This window comes from Aegilops tauschii, chromosome 5 (genome assembly GCF_002575655.3).
Source record: "Aegilops tauschii subsp. strangulata cultivar AL8/78 chromosome 5, Aet v6.0, whole genome shotgun sequence".
Classification (NCBI taxonomy): Eukaryota; Viridiplantae; Streptophyta; class Magnoliopsida; order Poales; family Poaceae; genus Aegilops; species Aegilops tauschii.
In genome coordinates, this window is record NC_053039.3 from 578,483,389 (window position 1) to 578,509,196 (window position 25,808).

Below are 25,808 nucleotides of genomic sequence, written 5' to 3' on the forward strand. Positions count from 1 at the left end.
GTGCTTGCGACACGAATGATGCATGTTGACGTGGGAGACGTCTATTGGGTCGCACAGAGCTTTGGCTGCGCCGTAGTGGAGTCCCTATATAAAACAAATAATATCATTGTCTATAATCTTAAACTTTTGAATTTCCTATTTTTAGGATGTGATTAGTAATTTATCTAGACAATATATGTTCATACTACTTTTAGTTGAAATTTCTCAATTATTTTTCATAATTGCTCGAGATACCTATAATAATTGTTTAATAAATATATCACCCTTTTTAAGAAACTATTTTTTTAGGGGGCGTAAGAAACATTTTTTAGATACATCAACTAGCACTCTTTTTTGAATGACAATGCAGGAAAGAGATCACACGCATGAGTACAACGCACTCGCACCACTGTAGCAGCCAGCAGGAGGTTACGATTGCTGGTTATTCACACAGACATGCCGTGGCACGCAGGCGGGGGTTCAGATCAGGCGACCGACGGGGAAATCCAGAAGGGCTCGACGTCGACAAAGTGCCCGCCGGCGATGCCCACCACCGTTGTCTCCCGGTCGCCCAGCGAGTACACGCCGATGGCGTGCCGCGACGTCGTCCCCTCGTTCCGCTGCGCAAAGTACACGCAGTTCTTCCGAACACCGAGCGCCGCCGCCGGCGACACCGCCACCGACGCCGCCGTCCCCACGAACACAGCCTTCCCTCCGGGCAGCTCCGTCGCCGCCTCCCACTCCCGCCGCGCCGGCAGGAACCGCCGCACCTCCACCTCAACCGAATACCTCGGCCGGCACGAACACCGCCTTATGCCCTGCACTACTTTCCTCGCCACCAGGAGGAGCTCCCCATCGGACTCCACCAGGTTCACGCGCCGCCAATCCCAGTTGTACAGCTGGTGCCCGACCTCCTCCCCGCGCAGCTCGCATACCGCCGCCACGCGCGCGCGGAGGTTCGCGCGGTACGCGAGGACCGCGCCGTCGTCGGCCAGGGCGCACAGCCGGCCGCGCCAGAACGCCACGTCCTGGAAACCTCCGTGCCCCGAGCCGCCGGCGTCGATCGTGGTCCTGCCGGAGACGGACATGACGCTGTCCGGCCGGACGAGCTCGACCGTGCGGCCCGAGCGGCTGAGCAGGGCGGCCACCCAGCCGAGGGAGGTGGGCGGCGCGGAGAGCACGACCTTGGCGACCGGGAAAGCGAGGGCCTGGGCCAGGGCGACGGACTCGCCGGAGAAGACGTTGCAGAGCGCGACGGCGCGGTCCCCGTCCGAGGCCATCGCTAGCCAGCCGCCGATCTGCCCGCAGCACCGGCCGGCCGGGAGGGCGAAGGGAAGGATCTCGCGGCGCCTGAGGCTGAAGACGGCAAGTTCGCTGCCGGATCCTTGGCGGCGGAGGAGGAGAAGTGGGGCCTCGAATGGCGCCGGGAATGGAGCCGGAGCGGCCCGCGCACAGGAGCGCCACGAGGAGCAGACGAGCCGGACGGCTACGCGGCCGAGCGGGTCGAGCGAGCGGAAGACCTTCTCCAGGAGCTCCGGAGGGAGGTCGGGCCAGGCGGAGGACTCCGGCTGCCGCAGGCGGGGACTGTACGGGAAGGAAGCCATCACAAATTCACAATTCACACCCACCACTGAGCTTAGCTTTGGCCACTCTACTCTCCCTGCATTTCCTTTCTTGCTACAGCATACAGGGAGTAACGAACAGTGGGGGTGGGGCCGCCCAAACATCACTGTTTGGTCGTACCCGTCAAAAGCATGCGCAGCTTGTAAAGCAAGACCAAGAAAAGGTCCAACAAGTGGTTTTGTACCATGCACTAAGTAACTGACTACCCAAAGATGAAGATAAAAAAGCAGATTTTTTTTAGAGCCAGACTGGTTTGGCAGAAAGATGAAGATAAAAAGAAGTACCATCTAGTAAACTGGAAAACTTGCTGTTTACCCAAAGAGTTGGGGGGCCTAGGAATCTTAAACCTAGAAATCACGAATAAAGCTCTATTGGCCAAATGGCTGTGGAAATTAGAAACAGAAGAAGGGATGTGGGTTAAAATTCTTCTCAATAAATATGTGAAAGGCAGATGTCTTTCTGGGATAAAAAAGAAAGCTGGAGATTCTCAATTCTGGGGGAGTCTTATGCAAATTAAAGATATATATTATAAAAATGTGAAAAAGAAATTGGGGGATGGTAAAAACACCCAATTTTGGGAAGATTGGTGGGTGGGATCCAAACCTCTAAAGGAAGCTTATCCTAGTTTATATTTTATCAACCTTAACCATGACATATCAGTGGCCGAAGCCATTGAAATGTGGTGGTCTGGGTTCAAATTCAGAAGAAATTTCGCTGGGGATAAACAAATCCTGTGGGGCAGTCTAAAAGACAGATGTGAGAGGGTTAGGATGCATGAAGGCCAAGATCGACCTCAATGGATGCTAACTGCTGACAGACAATTCTCTGTCAGATCACTTTACCAATCTTTGGTCAAAATTGATGTGGGATTCCCACATAAATATCTGTGGAAAGTAAAGATTCCAGCAAAAATCAAAATGTTTTTGTGGTTAATTGCCAGGAAAAGTATACCGACTAAAGATAATCTAGTCAGAAGGGGATGGAAAGGAAAACAAGGGTGTGTCTTATATGGTCAGGATGAGACAATTGATCACTTGTTTTTTAATTGCTCAGCTGCTAAACTTTTGTGGAGCTTGATTAAGTGCTCCTTCCATTTGAAAACCTCTGCTAAAGGAGTTGATGACTGCCTGGGAGCTTGGGTTAAAAGCTTTATTGATAGAGAGAAAAAACTAGTATTAGTTGGGATATCTGCTATCATGTGGGCGCTTTGGAAATGCAGGAATGATATTACATTTCGAGATAGAAAGATAAATGATCCTATGACCCTGATCAAGCTAACTTGCAACTGGCTTGTGGATTGGGCTGTTTTGCAGGAAAAAAACACAGATCAAAACCTGCTGATGCTGGGGGCAAGACTAATGGAGCGAGTAGCAAACGAGGTCTACAAGGCGTCGCAGGGATGGAGAGCGGGGGTGCTGCGGCTGACCTAGGCCGTATTCGTTTACCTTTAGTTTCTTTCTATTTCTGCTGAGGCTGCGACCTCTTGAGCTGCTGGCCGCTTGTGGCCTTGGTTGTTTAGAACTGAAATTTATCTTCTAGTCGTTTTTGCGAACTATCTTGCTGTAGGATAGTCTGCAATATAATCTCCCTTTTTCTTTTGGTTTCTAGGGTTGGTGGGCTGCCTGAACTTGTTACTTTGCGCTTGGTTTCGTTAATGAAATCGGAGGGGGTCCCCCCCTCATTTGCTTAAAAAAAAACTGACTACGCATTGCTGGTTTTCAATTTCGATTTCAGAAATATTTGGACGGCAACCAAAATCGCTAAATTTCACTAAACTACATAGATTTCGGTTTTCATTTCGGCCGAAAGATAGAATTTTTCACTTGTATCTATCTACGTGACTGAAATTCCGATGAAAGTGAAATTGCTACCAGATAAATTTTATGGAATAGGAGAAAGTAGCCCAATTCATTGCCGGGTATCTATGTTTAAGTCGAGTGTCAAAACACAGGTACTCAGCTTATAATCACGTAAGGCGAGTAGCACTGCGAGTACCAGTGAAATCACACTCAGCTTACACGGCATAAACCGGTCCAAATGAAGCTGAGAGCCGTAAGCCGACCGCAGCACTCGGCTTACTCTAAGCCAAGTTTATTTGAAGCTTCACCGAGTATGTTTCATACTCAGCTTTATTTATTTTTTCGATAGTTTATCATCTGGTTAAAGAAAACAGTGACATATCGACGTCGTGAATCCCGAACATCATGGAGATGAAATTCAGCCGTAGCATCTCGGGACACCCATTCCACCATGCTCCATTTATCGCGCACCCTCACCTTGTATATCTTTTAACTTCAATTCCTTGTGCGGCGAGGTGCGAGACTTCTCCTCGTGTCATGTTTTTCTGTACGTCTTTTAACGTCAGTTCAAAAATTTATGTAACACCATACTCACGGAAGGATGTTTTTGTGTTCGCTGATGATAGTCCAATCATGCCATGGCACTTTCGCTTAAAATATATCGCTGAGGCATAGACATAAGGATAGCATATTCTTATGTTTTCTAGGATATTTTATAATTTTGTTCATATCTCTAAGCCTATGGATCATCGTTCAACTATTATCTTCCTCGCCATAGACCATTATTAAATACATCAACATTTTGCAGCAAGTTTGAAATCCTAATTAAGTTTTTTAATTGCCTAATAAGCTTTATGTTCTAACTCAAGAGGTAAATGACATGCTTTTCCATAAGTCATATCATAAGGAGACATCCCAATGTGATTTTTATAAGCAGATCTATAAGCCCAGAGTACATCATCAAGTTTTTTAGACCAATTATTTCTAGATTATTAACTGTATTTTGCAATTTTATGACCAAGGACTATTCATTCGTTTACCATGAAGTGACACTTCTCCTAGTTCAAGAAAATATTTTTTTGATCATATCTCTGCAAAACTTTGTTAGGATTGTGCAACGAATCATGAAAAGAAGTCCCATAGGAGAAAAAATCGTCCATGAAAACTTCAACATTTTTTCACAAAAATTAGAAAATATAGTAGTCATGCATCTTTGGAAGGTAGCGGGTGCATTACATAAAGGCATATGTCTGTAAGTATAAGTTCCAAAAGGACAAGTAAAAGTGTTTGTCTGTTGATCATCGGGTTGAACGGGTAATTGAGAGAAACTAGAAATAGACATCTAGAAAGCAAAAGTGTGTATGTTTAGACAATCTTTCTAGCATTTGATCAATAAATGGCAAAGAATAATTATCTTTCCGAGTAGATTTATTTAATTATCTGAAATCAATAACCATTGTATATCTAGTAACTATTCTTTGTGGAATAAGTTCATTTGTATAATTACATCACAAAATTTGCTCTATTTTATGACGTTTCACTTGTGTCACGTATAACATTTTTCGTCAGGGAACATACACCATTGACGTTTTCCGTCCGCCACCACCAGAGTCACCGAAGCGTCGTAAAAAAAATTGATGGTACCACTTTTTCGCCACACAAGATCACATTTTAGGTGACAAACCAAGAAATGTCACTGATGGCCGTTTTCAATGACAGCCCAGAACGTCACTGGTACTTGTGAGCTACGTTGGGATTCTCCCCGAAGGGGAAGGGTTAAGCAATATTGTAACGAATAGTATTTCCCTCAGTGAGAACCAAGGTTATCGAACCAATAGGAGAACCCCGCAAATTCCTAGTAAGCAGTGCCTGCACACACAAGAGCAAATATTGCGCCCAACGTGAGCAAGAGGGTTGTCAATCCCTGCAAGGATTAAATCTGATAGTGATAGAAAGATAAATTGAAAAGTAAAATAAAAAGTAAAATTGCAGCAAGGTATTTTTCACTAGAGGGCAATAGTTTTCACTAGAGGCTTCTCTCTCAAAAAATAGCATACGGTGGGTAGAGAAATTACAGTTGGGAAATTGATAGAAAAGCGCATAGTTATGACGAAATTCATGGCAATGATCATGTATAGAGGCATCATGTCGCTGCCCGTACTGTCACTGGGTGAGGAGACTGCAAGATTGAACCCACTACAAAACACCTCTCCCACTAAAGATAACAATCTATTTGGCCAAACCAAACGGATTGATCGGAGAGAAATACAAAGATATAACAATCATGCATAATAAAGTTCAGCGAAGACTCCATTATTTCCAATGAATATTCCAAATCATAAATCCAGAATTCATCGAATCGCAACAAACACACCGCAAAAGAAGATTACATCGAATTGATCTCTAAAGAGAACATTGTTTTGAAGATCAAAGAGAGAGAAGAAGACATCTACCTAATCACTATGGACCCGTAGGTCTGTGTTAGACCACTCACATGTCATTGGAAGGGCGGCAAGGTTGATGTAGAAGCCCTTCATGATCGATTCACCCTCCGTCAGAGTATCGGAAAAGGCCTCCAGATGGGATCGCGGAAGAACAAAAGCTTGTGGTGGCAGAAAAATTGTTTCGGGTGGCTCTCTGTTGGTTTCGGGATTTATGGGAATTTATAGGCTAGGAATTAGGTCAAGGGAGGTGCGTGGGTCCCACAAGCTCAGGTGGGGTGCCTCGTGTGTGCTTGTGGCTCTCTCGTATCTCTTCTGGTCTCCTCCCGAAGCTTCTGGGGTCCCTTTTGGTCCAGAAAAAATCACCGTAAAGTTTTATCGTGTTTGGACTTTGTTTAGTATTGATTTCCTCGAAAACAGAAAACATGCAGAAAACAGGAACTAGCACTGGGCACTGAGTTAATAGGTTAGTCCCCAAAAATGATATAAAATCGCACATAAAGCATATAAAGCATCCCAGATTGATAATATAATAGCATGAAACAATCAAAAATTATACATACGTTGGAGACGTATCAGTCACCAACGATAGCCCAACCTGTCGCCTAAGATCTTTTTGGCAACGATAATCCGTCACCGGTGATCGGTTCGCGGGTTTGACCGGTCAAAGATTTCGACAGCTGAGGCCAGGAAATGCTGACATGGCTGCTTCCATGTGGGTCCACCATGGGTTTTTATCATCGATGGTCCCGTCAGTAATAAGTAGCGCGTCAGTTTTGACCCGTCAATGTTGCTGACATATGGGCCCAAAAGAGGTTGACGTGGCTACCTACATGTGGGTCCAGATAGTGTTGACGTGGCTTCTTACAAGTGGGTCCGAACAGTGCTGACATGGCTGCTTACAAGTGGGGACACAACTGTGGTGGTGGCTTCAATTTCTGCCACCAGTGCTGTCACAGGTTCTAGATAGCGTCAACTTGACATTTGTCACAACACTGATCCACATATTAAAATGAGCATCCAAAGGACATATTATCAAGCATGAGAAATAATACACGGGAGAAGGGAACATGACGAACAGTAGTACACCATCAGTGATTGATGGGCTGTGGCACAGTCTCATGCAGAGACTGAGATGACTTCCTTAAGAGATGACTAATAATTCCCTCCATTTCTTGTTGCTTTTTCCAAAGCCTCCGGTTTTTCTCTCCTAGTCTATCTTGATACTTCTATTTCTAGTTGTTGTTTCTTCTTGAGCTCTTCGATTTCCTGCATGTGTGTAGTAAGTAGGACATTCAGATTTTCTGCAAATGTGTCATTCGCCAGTTTTGTGTCTGTCATTGTGCTGTAATCTTCGCTTCTAGCTCACGGATGCATTGTTCAGAGGACGAATTATGTGACAAACACCAAAGCTTGAAAGTTGCATGGCGGAGGAGCTCTTTGTTGGTGATCGTAGCAGAATTTTAAAATTTCCTACGCATCACCAAGATCCATCTATGGAGTATACTAGCAACGAGGGGAAAGGAGTGCATCTACATACCCTTGTAGATCGCGAGCGGAAGCGTTCCAATGAACGAGGTTGATGGAGTCGTACTCGCCATGATCCAAATCACCGATGACCGAGTGCCGAACGGACGGCACCTCCGCGTTCAACACACGTACGGTGCAGCGACGTCTCCTCCTTCTTGATCCAGCAAGGGGGAAGGAGAGGTTGATGGAGATCCAGCAGCACGACGGCGTGGTGGTGGATGTAGCGGGATCTCGGCAGGGCTTCGCCGAGCTTCTGCGAGAGGGAGAGGTGTAGCAGGGGAGGAGGGAGGCGCCCAAGGCTGTAATGTTGCTGCCCTCCCTCCCCCCTTTATCTAGGCCCGCTGGGAGGGGGGGCGCCGGCCAAGACCCATCTACATGGGGGGGCGGCGGCCAAGGGGAAGGGGGTGGCTTCCCCCCCAAGTCAAGTGGGGCGCCCCCCCCCCACCCTAGGGTTTCCAACCCTAGGCGCAGGGGGAAGGCCCATGGGGGGGCGCCCCAGCCCACTAAGGGCTGGTTCCCTTCCCACTTCAGCCCATGGGGCCCTCCGGGATAGGTGGCCCCACCCGGTGGACCCCCGGGACCCTTCCGGTTGTCCCGGTACAATACCGATAACCCCCGAAACTTTCCCGGTGGCCAAAACTAGACTTCCTATATATAATTCTTCACCTCCGGACCATTCCGGAACTCCTCGTGACGTCCGGGATCTCATCCGGGACTCCGAACAACTTTCGGGTTTCCGCATATTCATATCTCTACAACCCTAGCGTCACCGAACCTTAAGTGTGTAGACCCTACGGGTTCGGGAGACATGCAGACATGACCGAGACGCCTCTCCGGTCAATAACCAACAGCGGGATCTGGATACCCATGTTGGCTCCCACATGTTCCACGATGATCTCATCGGATGAACCACGATGTCGAGGATTCAATCAATCCCGTATACAATTCCCTTTGTCAATCGGTATGTTACTTGCCCGAGATTCGATCGTCGGTATCCCAATACCTTGTTCAATCTCGTTACCGGCAAGTCTCTTTACTCGTACCGTAATGCATGATCCCGTGACTAACTCCTTAGTCACATTGAGCTCATTATGATGATGCATTACCGAGTGGGCCCAGAGATACCTCTCCGTCATACGGAGTGACAAATCCCAGTCTCGATCCGTGCCAACCCAACAGACACTTTCGGAGATACCCGTAGTGTACCTTTATAGTCACCCAGTTACGTTGTGACGTTTGGCATACCCAAAGTACTCCTACGGTATCCGGGAGTTGCACGATCTCATGGTCTAAGGAGAAGATACTTGACATTGGAAAAGCTCTAGCAAACGAACTACACGATCTTTGAGCTATGCTTAGGATTGGGTCTTGTCCATCACATCATTCTCCTAATGATGTGATCCCGTTATCAACGACATCCAATGTCCATAGTCAGGAAACCATGACTATCTATTGATCAACGAGCTAGTCAACTAGAGGCTTACTAGGGACACGTTGTGGTCTATGTATTCACACATGCATTACGATTTCCGGATAACACAATTATAGCATGAACAATAGACAATTACCATGAACAAAGAAATATAATAATAAACATTTGTTATTGCCTCTAGGGCATATTTCCAACAGTCTCCCACTTGCACTAGAGTCAATAATCTAGTTACATTGTGATGAATCGAACACCCATTGCGTCCTGGTGTTGATCATGTTTTGCTCTAGGGAGAGGTTTAGTCAACGGATCTGCTACATTCAGGTCCGTATGTACTTTACAAATATCTATGTCTCCATTTTGAACACTTTCACGAATGGAGTTGAAGCGACGCTTGATATGCCTGGTCTTCCTGTGAAACCTGGGCTCCTTCGCAAGGGCAATAGCTCCAGTGTTGTCACAGAAGAGAGTCATCGGGCCCGACGCATTGGGAATCACCCCTAGGTCGGTAATGAACTCCTTCATCCAGACTGCTTCCTGTGCTGCCTCCGAGGCTGCCATGTACTCCGCTTCACATGTAGATCCCGCCACGACGCTTTGCTTGCAACTGCACCAGCTTACTGCTCCTCCATTCAAAATATACACGTATCCGGTTTGTGACTTCGAGTCATCCAGATCTGTGTCGAAGCTAGCGTCGATGTAACCCTTTACGACGAGCTCTTCGTCACCTCCATAAACGAGATACATATCCTTAGTCCTCTTCAGGTACTTCAGGATATTCTTGACCGCTGTCCAGTGTTCCATGCCGGGATTACTTTGGTACCTTCCTACCAAACTCACGGCAAGGTTTACATCAGGTCTGGTACACAGCATGGCATACATAATAGACCCTATGGCCGAGGCATAGGGGATGACACTCATCTTTTCTCTATCTTCTGTCGTGGTCGGGCATTGAGCTGTGCTCAATTGCACACCTTGCAATACAGGCAAGAACCCCTTCTTGGACTGATCCATATTGAACTTCTTCAATATCTTGTCAAGGTATGTACTCTGTGAAAGACCAATGAGGCGTCTTGATCTATCTCTATAGATCTTGATGCCTAATATATAAGCAGCTTCTCCAAGGTCCTTCATTGAAAAACACTTATTCAAATAGGCCTTTATACTTTCCAAGAATTCTATATCATTTCCCATCAATAATATGTCATCCACATATAATAAGAGAAATGCTACAGAGCTCCCACTCACTTTCTTGTAAACACATGCTTCTCCATAAGTCTGTGTAAACCCAAACGCTTTGATCATCTCATCAAAGCGAATGTTCCAACTCCGAGATGCTTGCACCAGCCCATAGATTGAGCGCTGGAGCTTGCATACTTTGTTAGCATTCTTAGGATCGACAAAACCTTCCGGCTGCATCATATACAATTCTTCCTTAAGGAAGCCATTAAGGAATGCCGTTTTGAAATCCATCTGCCATATCTCATAATCATAGTATGCGGCAATTGCTAACATGATTCGGACGGACTTCAGCTTCGCTACGGGTGAGAAAGTCTCATCGTAGTCAACCCCTTGAACTTGTCGATAACCCTTAGCGACAAGTCGAGCCTTATAGATGGTCACATTACCATCCGCGTCTGTCTTCTTCTTAAAGATCCATTTGTTTTCTATGGCTCGTCGATCATCGGGCAAGTCAGTCAAAGTCCATACTTCGTTTTCATACATGGATCCTATCTCGGATTTCATGGCTTCTAGCCATTTGTTGGAATCCGGGCCCGCCATCGCTTCTTCATAGCTCGAAGGTTCACCGTTGTCACTCCGACTCTCGGCACATCATAAGAAGCCTTGGAAGCAAAGTGACTAATGAGTTAGTTGCAGGATGATGTATTACGGAACGAGTAAAGAGACTTGCCGGTAACGAGATTGAACTAGGTATGTGGATACCGACGACCGAATCTCGGGCAAGTAACATACCGATGGACAAAGGGAATAACGTATGTTGTCATAACGGTTCGACCGATAAAGATATTCGTAGAATATTTAGGAACCCATATGAGCATCCAGGTTCCGCTATTGGTTATTGACCGGAGAAGTGTCTCGGTCATGTCTACATAGTTCTCGAACCCATAGGGTCCGCACGCTTAACGTTCGATTGTTAGCCGTGTGCGGCGCCCCCTCCACAGTTTGCACCCTCGGTCATAGTTTCGCGGTGCTTAGGCGAAGCCCTACAAAGATCACTACACCATCACCATCACCACACCGTCGTGCTGACGGAACTCATCTACAACCTCGACACCTTGCTGGATCAAGAAGGCGAGGGACGTCACCGAGCTGAACGTGTGCAGAACTCGGGGGTGTCGTACGTTCGATACTCAATCGGTGGAGCTCGAAGAAAGTTCGACTACATCAACCGCGCTGTCAAACGCTTCCGCTTTCGGTCTACAAGTGTATGTAGACACACTCTCCCCCTCGTTGCTATGCATCTCCTAGATAGATCTTGCGTGAGCGTAGGATTTTTTTTAAAATTGCATGCTACGTTTCCCAACAGTAAAGACCCTTGGGACAACAGCGTGTGATGGAGACCTGAGGGAACGTCATATGTAGACAACGCAAAAAATGAAGATGTGACTTTTGCTCTTATGTGAGCGTGTATCAATCATAGTTTGATTCATGCAAATGTTGTTTTTCTGCACTTCTAATTTCATACTCTAGCTATTGAATTCGTTTTGAGACAACATTTAGCTGTTGGGTGAATATGTAGGTTGTTTGGTTTCATTAATGCAATGGAACCGAGAAGGAGATCCCTTGTTTTTAGTTGTATGCATCGAAATGTTGACAACACGCACAGAGCACTCGTCTGTCAACACACCAATTGAGCACTCCCTGCCCCTTTACCGATGCTAGCTTATAGTGATATTCCTCTTTTTCCCTCTTGTCTGTTTTGCTCCAACTTTCCATTCTTTTCTTTCTTTTTTTGGTTTTCCATTTTACGTGTATATTAAGTTTGTGTTTCTTAATTGAACATTTTATAAATTTGATAACATTTTATAAGAGGCATGACCATTTTTAAAACAAGGTGGATATTTTTTTTTCAAAATTTCATGAACATTTTTCAAAATTCCTGAAAACATTCAATCTTGAACATTTTGCAAACTACATATAATATTTTATTTTCCATTTATCACATTAATTACGTTTGTGTGTTTTTATTAAATTTGAGATCTTTTTTATAAAAGGCATGAACATTTGTAAAACAGGTTGAGTATTTTTCAAATTTCATGAACATTTTTAGTCTTGAACATTTTTCAAACTACATATAATATTTGTACAAAAATTAAAAGAAAATTTTAAGAAAACAAAAGGCAAAAAATCCAAAACAAATCAGAAGATAAACAAGAAACCGTACATCAGAAAACGGGAAGAACGACTCTTCTCAAGGATACAAAAGAATAGGTACCATAAACTAGTAAAAGGGGAAAAATCGCTAGCCCTACCTTCTACCGGGCCTGGACAACTGTTTGGTGCCTGTTAGCGTTAAATAGTCTAGGCCACACATGAATCGAAGCGAATGGACGACCAAGCTGCAATGGTAGTTACCCTCAGGGTCTCATATAGTACATGATTAACATTTTTTCAGTATATGTTTTGATATCTAATTTCTTAATACATGTTTAACAATTTTTAAGTAAATGAAGATTATTTTTAAAACTTTAATTTTTAGTTTATATTTTTTCCATACACATTGTGCATGTGTATAAATCAGGAAATAATTTATATACATTTTTCACATTTTCCACATACATGATTAGCATTTTGGAAAATTTTATTTTTTGCTGTCTGTTTTTTCCATTCACATTTCTTTTGTATACATCATGAACATTTTTCATACACACATTGAACATTTTTTTCAATACATGATTAACATCTTTTATGTCGACTTTTCTTACAAACATTGTATAATTTTTGTATACATCAGGAACTTTTATTTGTAAACGTTTATTATTTTTCAATTACATGTTAAACATTGTTTTCATATATATGTTACGGTGTCTGCTTTTTTATACACATTTTACTATTTTCATATCCATTAGTAACGTTTTCCTATAAATGATTAACATTTTTGAATGCACAATTAACATTTTCAGTTTTGTATATAAGGTGATTTTTATAATAGATATATTCAGAATATTTTGAAACACAAGAAAAAGTAAACATATTTCATGCAAAAAACGAATGCAAAAATATGAAAAGAAACCTGCATACACCAGAGGTAACGCTACTAAATATCGGAAGAGGTGGGCCGCGTGTCCCATAAACGAGGGCCATGGGCGAGGGTGGCTTCCAACTAGCTATAGGTGAGGCATACTTTACAGTTAGGGGTGGACCGCCATGCTTGGTTAGGGCACCCCGGTGATCTTATGTTCGTCAATGTTTAACATTGGTGACGATATAAATAAAGCCCCGCGAAATTGTCTTAAAAAACTAGCTATAAGCGAGGTATAGGCACAGGGCACGCCTCTAGCTCGCTGGCCGCGAGGTGTATGGCACGCTGGCCTACAGTGCCACCTCAAATGGGCCGGGACCAGATTTCCCCTATAATATAACTACACACGGTCCAACACAACGTGTCAGTGTTTTTTTACTTTTTTTATATTTCAACAAATATTCATGCTATATCCAGAAGTTCATTTAGTTAAAAAAACTAAAGAACATGAATTTGGAAAAAATGTTAACACGATATAAATTTTTATTGGCGCAAATAATAAAAATCTTGATTACATTCAAAATATTGTGACATTTAATAAATGTTTACGAGTTTAAAATCTTTAACAAGGCTTTAAAAAATGTTTTCACAACGTAAACAAATGATTGTGTAATTAAAAGCTGTTTGTACCATTCAAAAATGTACGTCACATAATAAAAAAAAGTGTTAACACGTTTCAAAAATATGTTCGTGTAATTTAGAAAAATGTTTATGAAATTTTAGAAGAAATGTTTTCATATAGCTAAAACATGTTTTTACCAGTAAAAAAAATGTACGTTACATTTGGAAAAATGTTCACGTGTTTGTAAAAATTGATTACTGATATTTTTTTCTAAATTTTTATATACAATGCAAAAAGTATTACTCGTATGTTTATTTTTTCTCGTTCAAAAAATGTTTCAATGTGTATATTAATTTGAATTTTGGCATCAGCTTCTTGAAAGATGTTCAAGGTGTATCAAAATATCTTTCACATGTATAAGCAAAATTTAAAACGTGTATTGAAAAAAGTAGACACGTAGTAAAAAAAGGAAAAGAGAAACCTAAATAAAACTGATGAAAACTGGAAAAAAACATGAGCTTTTAAAACCGGTCCGAACCGGACATAGAAGCTTCCCGAAAGCGCACTACTGGGCCGACTAACCATGGCGAGGTACAATGGAGCGCTAGAGGCGAGCCTATTGTGTCTCCCAGTCCGGTCGAGAAATAGCTTCCGATAATTATATCTGCAGTCAACCCAATAAGATGCCCCATGGACTCCTTCCTCGCCGCCTCTTGGGCAATGTACGAGCACATATGTAGCCCATTTCAAAAGAAAAAAGAGGGTATGTATTTGGAAAGCTCCTTGTTAGCGCATGTTATTTTCATCTTTCTCCCATTTTAAGTTTTGTTTCGATTTTTGAAGTATTCTAAATATATATATTCCAGATTTAATCAAGTGTCTTGAAAAAAGATGTAATTTTTTTAAGAAACATCTGTACAATATCAATAAATGCCCATTAGGTTCTAAGATAATGTTACATACCATTCACATGACATCTGCAAATATGTTTACATGTTCCCAAAATATGTTCGTAAAAATTGAAATAAATTGATATAATGAAAAGGAAATGTTCCTGTAAGATAAAGAGAAAATACATACCATTCAATAAAATGTTATATGTGTATTTGATTTCTTTTGAAATTTATCTAAAAAAATATTCAAACAGTAATTTGGAAAAAATGTTCGTCATGTATTTGAAAATTTTCGATGATTATAAAAAATATACAGATGTATATGAATAATATATAACATGTATTAAAAATAGACATTTATTTCATTAACAAAAGAAACAAAGAAGAAAGAAAAGAACCAGTAAAAAAACCGAGAAGAAAACACATAGAAAGAAAATATAAACAGAAGGTTCTTAAACTGGTCCAATTCGATCCGTAAGTCGTTCCAGAAACCTTTCACTGCGCTGGCCCACTAAGGCAGAGCGCACCCAAGCAGCCAATAGAGGCTTCATGTGGGTTAATTTGGATTTCTGTATGTTTCTTCATATTTTCCAAAAATAGTCATATATAAATATATTCCAGTTACTCAAAAAAATATACATATATTCCAAAACTCAAATTTGTGTAACAAAACCGTGAATTTAAAAAATGTAACGCAATGTGGAAACTTTGTTAGCATGAATTAAGAAAATATTTATGGTATTCAAAATAATGTTTATGACAGTAAAAAAAATACTCACTCATAAAAAAATGTACATGAAACTTTAGAAAAATGATTATTCAGGGTTAAGAAAAGTTTCATGTAATTCTAAAAAATGTCACGCATTTCAAAAATATATTTGTGATATTTATTAAAAAATTAATCAATGTAAAAAATGTTTGTGTAGTTTCAAAAACTTGTTTCTTAGCATTCAAAAAAAACAATGCGTATTTGAAAAATGTCAGCCATGGCAGAGTAGATCACATCTCTGGCGATGTGGTGCATCATCGGGCGATGGGATGGGATTACAGTTGAGGAGGCAGAGGAGGTAGAGGGAACAGGTAGCGGTATTGCAATCATGGTTTTCCCTTAACATGGCACCCGTAAGGTTCTGGTGCGGGCAATGCCACCCAAACCCGTGTCCGTCTTAAATTATTTTGCACAAATCCGTACATGTACCGTACCTCAGGTTTCGTATTGTTCCCATACTCGTACCTGGCCAGATGCAGGTAATACCCGTGGGTAAAAATACCCATCTCAGTCAAATTTCAATTCACATTTTACCATGTATAATTTCAGCATTTTAAAATGTGAAAACAAAAATTCAGCATGTATATTTAGCATTTTTGCACATGTATACCACATTTCAGCATTAAACATATATATTCCAGCATTTCTTCTAGATCCTCCCCATCCACCGGTGTTGAGAGGAGGGGGTTATCCGCATCGAAGTGGTGCGCCTAGTTGGCGTCCTCTTGGCCGCTCTTCAATTGCTTGCCCTCACGAGGCATAGAGCATCGCTGGGAGGAGCTCTATTTGTCTTTGCAGTGGAGACGGGGTGACGGCAGTGAGTGCGTCGCGTGGAGCCGTGGAGGTGCGGGGTCGTCGGAGGAGATGGCCTGCCTGCGTTGTTCCACTGCTCCAGGAAGCGGTGGCAACCACTACCTAGGGTTGCAGCTCAGGTGAGATGGCGAGATGGGGTTTGTGAGTGTGATAGCGCGATGGGAGGGTGAGGGAGGGGATTTTGTGTGCGGGCTGTGCAGCTCGGTTAGGCTAGGGTTTTCCCTTTATTAGTGAATGACATAGGAGACCTACCTATAAGATGTACTAATATGCGGGTAGGCAGGTACACGTGTATGGTATTTTGTTCCCATACCCATACATGTATACCTAGATTTTTTTTATTTACAAACCATGGGTATTTAACTTTCCCAAACCCTTACCCTAATAGCGTTTTTACCCGTCGGGTTCGCGGGTAGCAGGTACCATTTTCATGTTTTAGTTTTTCCAAGGTGTTGCGGCGGCCGGTGGTCGTTGTCTCCGGTGACCTCACCGCATAGGCAAGGTGGAGTGCGCGTGATTCTCGGCCCTAGGCGAGATGCGGTCTGTATGCGGGGGTTTTGATTCGTTGCAACTCGACGTCTCCATGTGCTACACGCACAACTTAATTGGATGGCCGCGGTTCCTTCCATATAACGGTGCGTGTGGCGGTTTAAAACTACTCCCTCCGTTTCTAAATATATGTCTTTTAGGCATCAGCCGACTTACGCCTAGCAGGCATCTTAATTCTCAGTCAATCGAAAATTAGCTAATCCGAAAGAAGTACTCCCTTCATTTTTCTTTAGTCTACGTATAAGATTTGTCTGAAGTCAAATTTTGCAAAGTTTGATCGACTTTATAAGAAAAATATCAACATTCACGATACGAAACTAATATCATAGATGCATCAAGAAAATAATTTTTATATTATATAATTTGTACTCCCTCCGTCTCATAATGTAAGACGTTTTTAACACTGCACAAGTGTGAAAAAAGGTCTTACAGTATGGGATGGAGGGAGTAGATCTTAACATTTTTGCATATAAATTTGGTCAGACTTAAGAAAAATTGACTTCAGAGGAATCTCTACTCCTAATGTCTCAGTTGGTAGTCCGCGTTCCGGGTTTTATTTTCGTCCCACCTAATACGGTCTTTTTTGGTACTTCTTTGGTACTTGCTCCCACCTCCCGCTCAGCCGCAAAAAACCAATGAAAACCCCGCGATCGAGTCCCGCAGACGCCCAACCTCCACTGGTTTATTTTCGTCCTCCCTCGACCTGCGAAAAGAAACCAACGAAAAAAGATCGAGGCCCCCTCGCACGAACCGGGAGCGAGGCCTCCTCGCGAAAAAAAATATCTGACGATCCAGGCTGCCCTCGATCGTCTCGCTACGAGGACGAGAACCATGCCCCAGCCGCCATAGTGGAGCCCTACGCCGCCGCCGAGATCGGAGAGGAGCCGCCGCCGCCGAGGTTCGAGAGGAGCTGGCCACCACGACCTCCCTCCCCAGGCGGCCGCCACCACCCCCTCCCCAAGCAGCCATGTACAGCAGGGCGGCGCCCACGCGCCTGGCCTATGTAGGTCTCGGCCTCCCTCCTCCCTTCGTCCAAGGCCAGGAGCTCCCCCTCCCCGACCCGATCTGGTAGAGAGAGGGCCAGGCCTTGCCACTCCGGTGGTCGCTGTGGCCAGATCTGTCCGGGGTAGTCGCCGTAGAGCCTCTATGGCGGCGGAGTAGTAGCAGCCCGACAGAAGGTGGGTGCCAGATCGTCGTCCAGCAGCTCGCCGTCGGAGCTTCTCACTACAGGCGATGGAGGCCGGTGCTACTCGGTCTATCTATGATGTTTGTTTCCTGTGTTTACATGGCAGAGTGATTGCTGCACTGGCTTTTGGCTATGGATGCAAGTTGGGAACTCATTCAGTGATTTGAGGGTGCAGGTAGGGATGATGCTGCGGATGGGATGGGAAGATGTGTGTGTGTGTGCTAGCTGCTTCACATACGACTCAGAGAAAGAATTGCTTTGCAGGTACACACTTGCTGCAAACTGATGTATTGAACTTTCAGGGATTTTGATTGGTCGCCCAAATAACCCATTCTCCTTTTGTTGATATTTATGAAGGAGATCATTATTTCTCTTTTAGTTTCAGGTTGCCAACATCACGAATTTCATACTTATGGAGTGGAGCCACCAAACAATTTATGAGGTAAAATCACTATATACATATTGTTTTCCCACCGCTGCTTCAAGCGACACGCATTCGTTGCAAAGAAATCGGCATCACCTGCGTGCTTGCTTGTGTTTGTTTCTAGCCGGCAAGAATCCATCGAGTCTTCCTCTATGTGTGCAACCTTGCCAGTGTGTGAATCAATCAAGGCAAGGGCAAGCAACCAACATTAAGCATGTGCGAGTCTTGCCGGGATCTGATCTATCAACTCGTTCAGCCAGCTTTGCACCATGTGCACGTCGTCCATGCTAGAAAAGCACTTGGCAAGTGGACGGCTCCATTGGCCATGCGTGAACAATTCAAATCATTATCTATACTCGATAGACACATACTTTCTTATGCAATTCTGAATTTATGGAAGCAGAAGAACTGATTATGTGAATTAAATATCTAATCCCATGTGTAGGTGCTATCTAACTGATGTGATTATTTATGCGCATATAACTTGCAGGTAGATAACTCTATAGTATGAAGACTTAAAAATACGAGTGCATGTCATTGGTGTTTTGAATCCATCTTCCATCACTTCTAATACTTTTGTATTACATAATACTATTTTTTCAGCATTTGATTGACATATCGATGGTATTTGTAATAAATTTCTTTCTTTAAATTCTTTACCAGGAAATATGTTGAAGCACCGAATGTATTCCATTTGCAGTTAGTATTGTCCCCAGTTCTGCTTGATTTGATTTTTATTTCCCATCAGTTTTGTGTTTTGTCAGAGAATGGTTTCTCTTTACCTGTGGTAGTCCCTGTACTCAGGTAAATCCTTTTGCATCATTTCACTATTGGTTTTGTTGTAATTGTATTAGATTTCCGCCATGGACGCCGCCTCGCTCATGGGCTCCTCCTCCGCCGACGCGCGCACCGACGGGGAGCACCGGATGGGCATCACCATCATGGGCGTCTGCTACGACGGCGGCGTCCTCGCCGCTGACACTCAGGACCAGCACCGGTACCCCCCCCCCCCTCGCGGATCCAACAGCAGCGGCTAGGTCAGGGTCGGAGATGGCGCATCGGCCATCCGATTCCGCCGGTCGTAGATCAAACAGAGGGCGTGATAAAGTCCAGCAGAAGTGGTGGCCGGGATTTTTATTGTTAATTCGATCTACAAAACAGTGATCAATATAGTATATGTGCAGTAAAATAGACATGTTGCTGATAGTGTTGTAGTAGTGTGTGATTTGGTTGCATAGTTTTCTAATGGAAACAAGTGAAAAACTCTTTGATTTTCTGATTTCTTTATGCTTGCAGAGAGGTTCCACGACTTCGGTTTGGCTATCATCAAAATTGGAGGAGAGCCCGATGCATTGGAGAGCATCATCCGCGAGTTCCACAGGATCGAATTGAGGAGGCATTATAACCTGGCATCATTTGGATGACTTTGTCAGTAGGTAGAAATTAGAATTTGAGCAATCTGAGACCCTGAGTTCTGCATAAAGAATTCCGAAAGTGAAACACCTTGTTTGTCCTGCAGGAAGAATGGCTAACATGCCTGTTAAAGCTAGATAAACGCGTATTGAAGGAACTGGGGTATGTCCGCCATGTTGAACACCCTCACAATGACGGGTAATTTCTTGTTACATTCACCATGGAATGGTTTTGTGATTCTGTTCCTTGTACATAATTCAGTTAAATTCTATCAAGTATCCAGTTACTTGCCATTCTTTGGTGAGATTTGTTGATGATTTTTCTGAAGTATTTTTGTGCTATTCTCATGTTTGTCAAACATCAATTTAGACATCTTGACGATACTTCCAACACTTTTTTAGCAATTGATACTGCCCACACTTTTCCTGGTCTTTTCGTCCCACAGTAGAATAATCCTATGTTGCCATGAAAAACAATTTCATGTGCTGAAGGCAGCGGATCAAATCAGCACTACTCCATACTGCATTGTTCTTGTCCCATTTCGAGTATCTTCGTTAAATCATTTTCATCGGTACTAAGTAGCACTGACCTTTATGTGTTAATTTTTTTTACCAACTTGCGAAGAATGCATTTTTTTCCTTTTCTTTATGTACACAAATGAGGCAATGCAGTTGGCATCGACATCTGCTACTCGCCGGCCTCTCTTGGAGCGCAGGTCGCCATCGCCGTCCGCCGCTTCGGCGCTCGGCTCCTGCCCCATGGACGCGTTCGCCACACCACTACTAGGGAAAAGCCTAACAGTAACGCGGGTAATAGGGCTATCAGTACAGCTAACGTGTACCAGTAGCGTGTACCCACAAGCGCTACTGGCATACATACTTAGCAGTAGCGCTGGTTGGGGAAGGTGCTACTGGTGGGACTAATGGTATGGTGCTAGCTTTATGAAATAAACGCTCAGCGTTCGCAATTCTTCATACTTAACTTGTTCATTGCATTTCAAACTTCTAGATTAGATGCCTGATATTTTTTTCTTAAAGAATGTAAAATGGGAGTCCGTGTAAAAGGACTTCCCATTTTATTGCATTCAAGAAATGACCAAGTTACTGAATTTGATTTGTAGGTACCATACAATGTTAGCGAGGACAGTGATTGGGGGATTGATATTTTCGAAGTAAAGAGGTGCTTGGAGGAGGCACGCGTCGCAGGTTTGACTGTTTGGGCTATGGTGATCATAAACCCCGGATAACCGACGGAACAGGTATGCAAACAGATATTTGCAATAACATCAAAAAATCTAAAAGGTTCGCTAAAATTGTGCTGAAACTCAATATCCGCAAGCTTTGCTGTAGGTACTTTCTGTGACCAACCAGGAGGAGATAGTAGAATTTTGTCGAAAAGAAGGTTTGGTTATGCTTGCCGATGAAGTTTGCACTTGGTGAACTGCGGTAGTTTTGTGACGCGGACGCGTGTGTAGACATCCTACATTTGTATAAATGCGTTTACAGGTATACCAAGACAAGCTCTATATGGAGGACATGAAGTTCAATTCTTTCAGGAAAGTTGCCAGATCACTTGGGTATGACGAGAATGGTATATCCATAGTGTCATTTCATTGGGGGGTAAATCTTTGTTCATTAGAAACACAGTTCATAGCCTCTGGAAAATAAGCCTTAGATTAGAGATCCATGGTAATTTTTTCATCATCTGAAGTTGGCAGGGTACTCTGGAGTATGTGGCAGAAGGGGAAGCTACATGTTGATATGTAAAATTCCCTTCACGACTCGTTTAGGAATAACAGAGTTTTAGAGATGATGTGATGGGTGAGATTCGCAAGGTGGCTTCTGTGACTCTTTGCCCCAACATAAATGGTGACTTGCGATGGATCCACCGAAGGTTCGTTCATCATGCCTTTCTTGTGTCTACTACTATAATTTATTGTAATTAGTACATATTATCCTGATAATCATTGTGCAAGAAAACTGAGAGCTCAGTTTACAACACTGATGGAGTCAGTCCATCGAATATTTGAGGATTCAAATTCAGAGAGAATATTCCATCGAATGTTCAAAGAATTCAGAAAGTAGAGTAAGCAGAGCTCAGATAGTAGTGATACAGATTAACTTATATCAACGGGTGCTTACACTAAATCTGGCCAAATACTGTAGTAAGTAGCCTCCTTGTGTTGTCGGTTATTACATGCTATAAAAGACTTCAGCTCCTGCACTGAACCAAATTAATGGGGTGATAATACAGATTAACACTACAAAAGCCTCCCCCCTCTCAGTCAGGCCTCTATACCCTACCACCTACTCATCTCCCTGAAACCTCTTGGGGTAGAGAGGCAAAAAAAGAAAAAACAAGAAAACAAGACAATTAAACATTCCTGGATACAGGAAACACTGTATTCGCAAGCCCGTTGGCTACTTTCTGGGGTCGTGGAGGCTTCTTGTAATTTGCTATACTAAAATGGGGGCAAATATACTCCAACCCATGTGTATTCGCGTAATCCTGCAACGAAAAGACCGATCGGTAGATTTGTTATCATGGAGAGGGGGTTAGGGTCGTAGAATACAAGACTTTGGTGGTTACTGACAGTTCTAACATGAATTTGATTGACCTGGGAGTTGTGACATGCAAATGTTTTATGGTTGATGGTTCTGTACCATCAGTAATATTATATAAACATAGTCTCTGCTTTCATCTTCTTTGATGATATATTTTCTGGTCAAAATTTAAATGCATTATGCACCTGTTCTTTTTATTGTAGTTCCATTTTTTGTCAAATTTATAAATTCTCTATGAATAGGAATATAGAGGCATGTTCTTAATCTATTTTGGTTTTTTTGTTCACCCCGAAATGCAGTATAGATCTGCGATTGACATTTTTATTGGACCACTGGGTGAGCATTTGCAACAAAGAGCCAGGGAGTAAGCTGGGAGCGGACAAACATAATGCCCTGAACATGAGTTTGTCCTTGCATAATTATCCATGTCTGATGGTACTACACCGCTTTAGTTTGTCCTTGTATTATCTCTTATTGATAAAAAATGTCCAGAACAAAGAAATGATGAATTGTAGTATAGCCATTTTTGTAGTTGAAAATTATGTCTAAAATTGATCATCACATAGTATGCTGGCAACTTGCAGGGTCGATGAGACATTGATTGCCATATTGCTTTTCCATCTTATTCACATCTTATGAATATATCTTTAACAATATAATTTATTATTTGTGTTTTCACATGTAGGAAGAGACAGGATCAGATCGCTCACCAGTGATGAAGACGTGGTAGTACCGTAGTAGGGTGTGGTAGATGAACATGTCTTTATTTTCTGAATCGCTTAATATTATATGATATTGTACTGACAAGTAGGAGGTGATTGCTGATGGGTGATTCTAGATTCTTGAGTGAATACTAGCTACCATGTTATCCTAAGTGTTGTCAACTATTCAATTACAAATAAAAACTCAAGAACGTACTTAGTCTACCACAAATTGGGATTTTTTTGCCTCAAATTTAGTCTGATACATTTTCCTTAACGTGACACTCTTTTTAGAGTTAACCCAACATTTTTCTGTTCCATCGTAATCAACTAACTTTGATATGCATGGGTTCAATGCTAAACAAAGGAGGCACACTTCTCTAGCCTCGAGGTGGTATCACTAATATGTGCCATGAACTATACGCAATTCAGGTTATGTGACCAGACACTATATTTTATCCCCATCATTATCAGTAAGCAATGCATAATTTTTCTTTGCTCATCGTCCTACTAACAATAACTTGTTCTGCCTAAGTGGTTATCCCTTATAGCATCACCTGCACCTACCAGCCTGAATGAACTTTGGCGACAATGCAAACTTGCTGTTATTGCAGATGAAAAAAATATTGTAATGTATGCAAATGCAAGTGTGATTTTTCCTTTTAGAAACCCTTTTTCTGTTTTCATTTTATTCCTGTCTGAAATATAATATATAAATAAAGAGGTTTATTATTCTTCCATCATCTTCAGCTCATGTATATTTTATGTGTTTCTTACTTTCTTTTAACATTTCTCAATATAGTTCTTCTCAACAAATTTTCATATAGCAGAGCTTGGTCCAGCACTCGGACTCTCGGACTCACTGGATGCAAATGGAGTGGAGCCTCCTCTGCCATCTCAGCATCAGCCGCAGGACGGCACTACAACCAACTAGCACCATGGATGGGTCAAGGTTGCTTGTGATGAGATCATCAATCTCGAAGAAGGACAGGTTGATGATATGGACCTCTTGGACGACTATGTCGTTGTTGTTGTAAAACATGGTGATGGTGTTTCAGTTGAAATAGGCAAGGGCAGTCAGCCCGAGGCGGCCCTTATTCAGGCTTCAAGATCGAGCTGCACCTTTATCGATGGAAGTCATATCCATTATTCCTCCTTATTCCATCTTATATCTTTAACTGTATTGACATAAAAACAGTGTCAGGATTATAGACATGTATCATTGTTATTACCAATCAGATCAGTGGTACAAGTCTTTTTTCCTTGATGTCTGAGTGTTTAGCCACAAGAGGCGTTAGAAGAGCCCGAACAGAACCTACCGAGCCTGGTCGTGGTTAATGAGGATTTGCCGGATAAATAGCCTGGTCGTGGGAGGCGAAGGGGCACTTCTCGGTCAGATCTGCATACGCGGCTGGCTTTTGCGGAAGGGAGGTCATACCTACGGCGGATCTAACATGGAAGTCGCGTGCCCCTTTGCAGTGCAGATTCTTTACATGGCTGGCAATGAAGGAGCGATGCTGGACTTCGGATCGCCTTGCGCAAAGGGGTCTACCTCATCAGGATGCATGCCGTTCTGTGATCAAGAGGACGAAACGATCAATCATATACTGCTATCGTGTGTCTTTGCTCGGACTGCTTGGGCGGCCATCTATGGCTCGCTGGATAAACCAGAATGGACCCCCTCCCCTCATGATGTGCTGGCCGAGTGGGCCATTGACAAGAAGGGAGTGAACAACTTGAGCACGAAGGATCTACGCACCATATTCACGCTTGTTTGGTGAGAGTTGTGGAAGCACAGGAATGCTATTGTATTTGATGGAGCACGGCCGTCTATAGATCAGCTGTTACAAAGAGTGAGAGATGAGGGTGTGGTCTGGTCCTCTGCGGGACTTCTAAAAAGGAATGTAACTTCCTTCTTTACTAGGGTAGAGAGGTGGGTGAGTGGTGAGGATTAGCATGTAATATAAACCCTGTAACCAATGGTGGAGGCACTCTTTGCCTTTCTTCTTTAATATATGATATGCACACTCGTGCATATTCGAGAAAAAAAAAGAACCTACCGAGCCTTATGTCCGTGTAGTCTGCAACTTGACAAGGTTAAACATGAGATTCTTTTTATACTGAATAATATCTATGCCAACATCTTACATTTAATCCAATTAGCCTTACCTTTTAATTTCCAATATTCTAGGGAAAGCAAACGGAAGCTCATGGAACTGACGCAACCATGATCACACGCTTCGACGGTACTGTTCCTTATAAGCATGCCTTTTGCTGATATGATAGTTTTGCGTTGACTTCGTAAACTTTTATTGTATGCCAGCAGTTCTCTGACTATGCTTTAAATAAGAGTAGTTTACATCGCTAGAATATGGGCATCAGAGATTAAGAAGAAAATGGGCATGAAAGAATTTTTTATAGTTGGTTCATTTGTTATATACATCTTTCATGTTCACTCTATAGAGCTCCCTTGGGTAGTTACTTCGTTTGTGCTGCACAAAATACACGCTCTCCATCCGTCAAGGAAGCAGGTCGTAAATCAGCATGGTCAAGTTGTAGTGACATGATAAAGGCAATAAACTTTCACACATTTTCTGTTCCATTCACAATTATTTGAAGGGGCTGCTTATCAGTTTTTAATCTTGAAGCTTGCACGGTCACTAATATGACCATGCTATTTTAGAGTGATAACCTTGCTTCCGAAGAAACTTCAAGGTTGCAAGATAGTGAAAGCTTTTTTTTGTGCAGTGGCAAGGTGAAATTTTATGGAAGAGACCAAGAGGAGTTGCTTCACGTGCTTAATCACCGATGTGTACAAATGCATAAACAGTGATGAATACTTTCTCATGAATTTTAATTTTCCCCTCCA

At 42.8% G+C, this 25,808-nt stretch overlaps 2 protein-coding genes across 18 annotated transcripts; one reads left to right on the top strand and one right to left on the bottom strand.

The window, feature by feature from the left end:
- Positions 1-280: 280 nt before the first annotated feature.
- On the bottom strand, positions 281-1,583 carry LOC109762736 (uncharacterized). The gene has a single exon (XM_020321608.3). It carries the CDS (start codon positions 1,581-1,583, stop codon positions 465-467), a length of 1,119 nt encoding a protein of 372 aa, XP_020177197.1. The 3' UTR covers positions 281-464.
- A 15,826-nt stretch (positions 1,584-17,409) lies between these two features.
- LOC109762735 (uncharacterized) lies at positions 17,410-24,174 on the top strand. Of its 17 annotated transcripts, none has more exons than XM_073498499.1 (11): positions 17,410-18,101; positions 18,217-18,279; positions 18,925-18,960; positions 19,116-19,258; positions 19,558-19,697; positions 19,781-19,872; positions 20,795-20,932; positions 21,013-21,075; positions 21,180-21,293; positions 21,392-21,567; positions 22,538-22,811. In XM_073498499.1, the coding sequence occupies exons 1-5, from the start codon at positions 17,974-17,976 to the stop codon at positions 19,683-19,685; spliced, it is 498 nt and encodes a 165-aa protein (XP_073354600.1). In that variant the 5' UTR covers positions 17,410-17,973; the 3' UTR covers positions 19,686-19,697; positions 19,781-19,872; positions 20,795-20,932; positions 21,013-21,075; positions 21,180-21,293; positions 21,392-21,567; positions 22,538-22,811. The 17 variants fall into 17 exon arrangements, with proteins under 17 accessions (XP_073354600.1, XP_073354599.1, XP_073354603.1 ...); XM_073498498.1 differs by having other exon boundaries at positions 21,024-21,075; XM_073498502.1 differs by having other exon boundaries at positions 21,024-21,250; positions 22,543-24,174.
- Positions 24,175-25,808: the final 1,634 nt, after the last annotated feature.

Coding starts and splice junctions, on each gene's coding strand:
- LOC109762736 (XM_020321608.3), bottom strand. CDS start 1,583: ATGGCTTCCTTCCCGTACAGTCCCCGCCTGCGGCAGCCGGAGTCCTCC.
- LOC109762735 (XM_073498494.1), top strand. CDS start 17,885: ATGGAGGCCGGTGCTACTCGGTCTATCTATGAT. Junction 17,918..18,012: donor CTACTCGGTCTATCTATGAT/GTTTGTTTCCTG, acceptor TTGAGGGTGCAG/GTAGGGATGATGCTGCGGAT. Junction 18,102..18,216: donor GAGAAAGAATTGCTTTGCAG/GTACACACTTGC, acceptor TTTCTCTTTTAG/TTTCAGGTTGCCAACATCAC.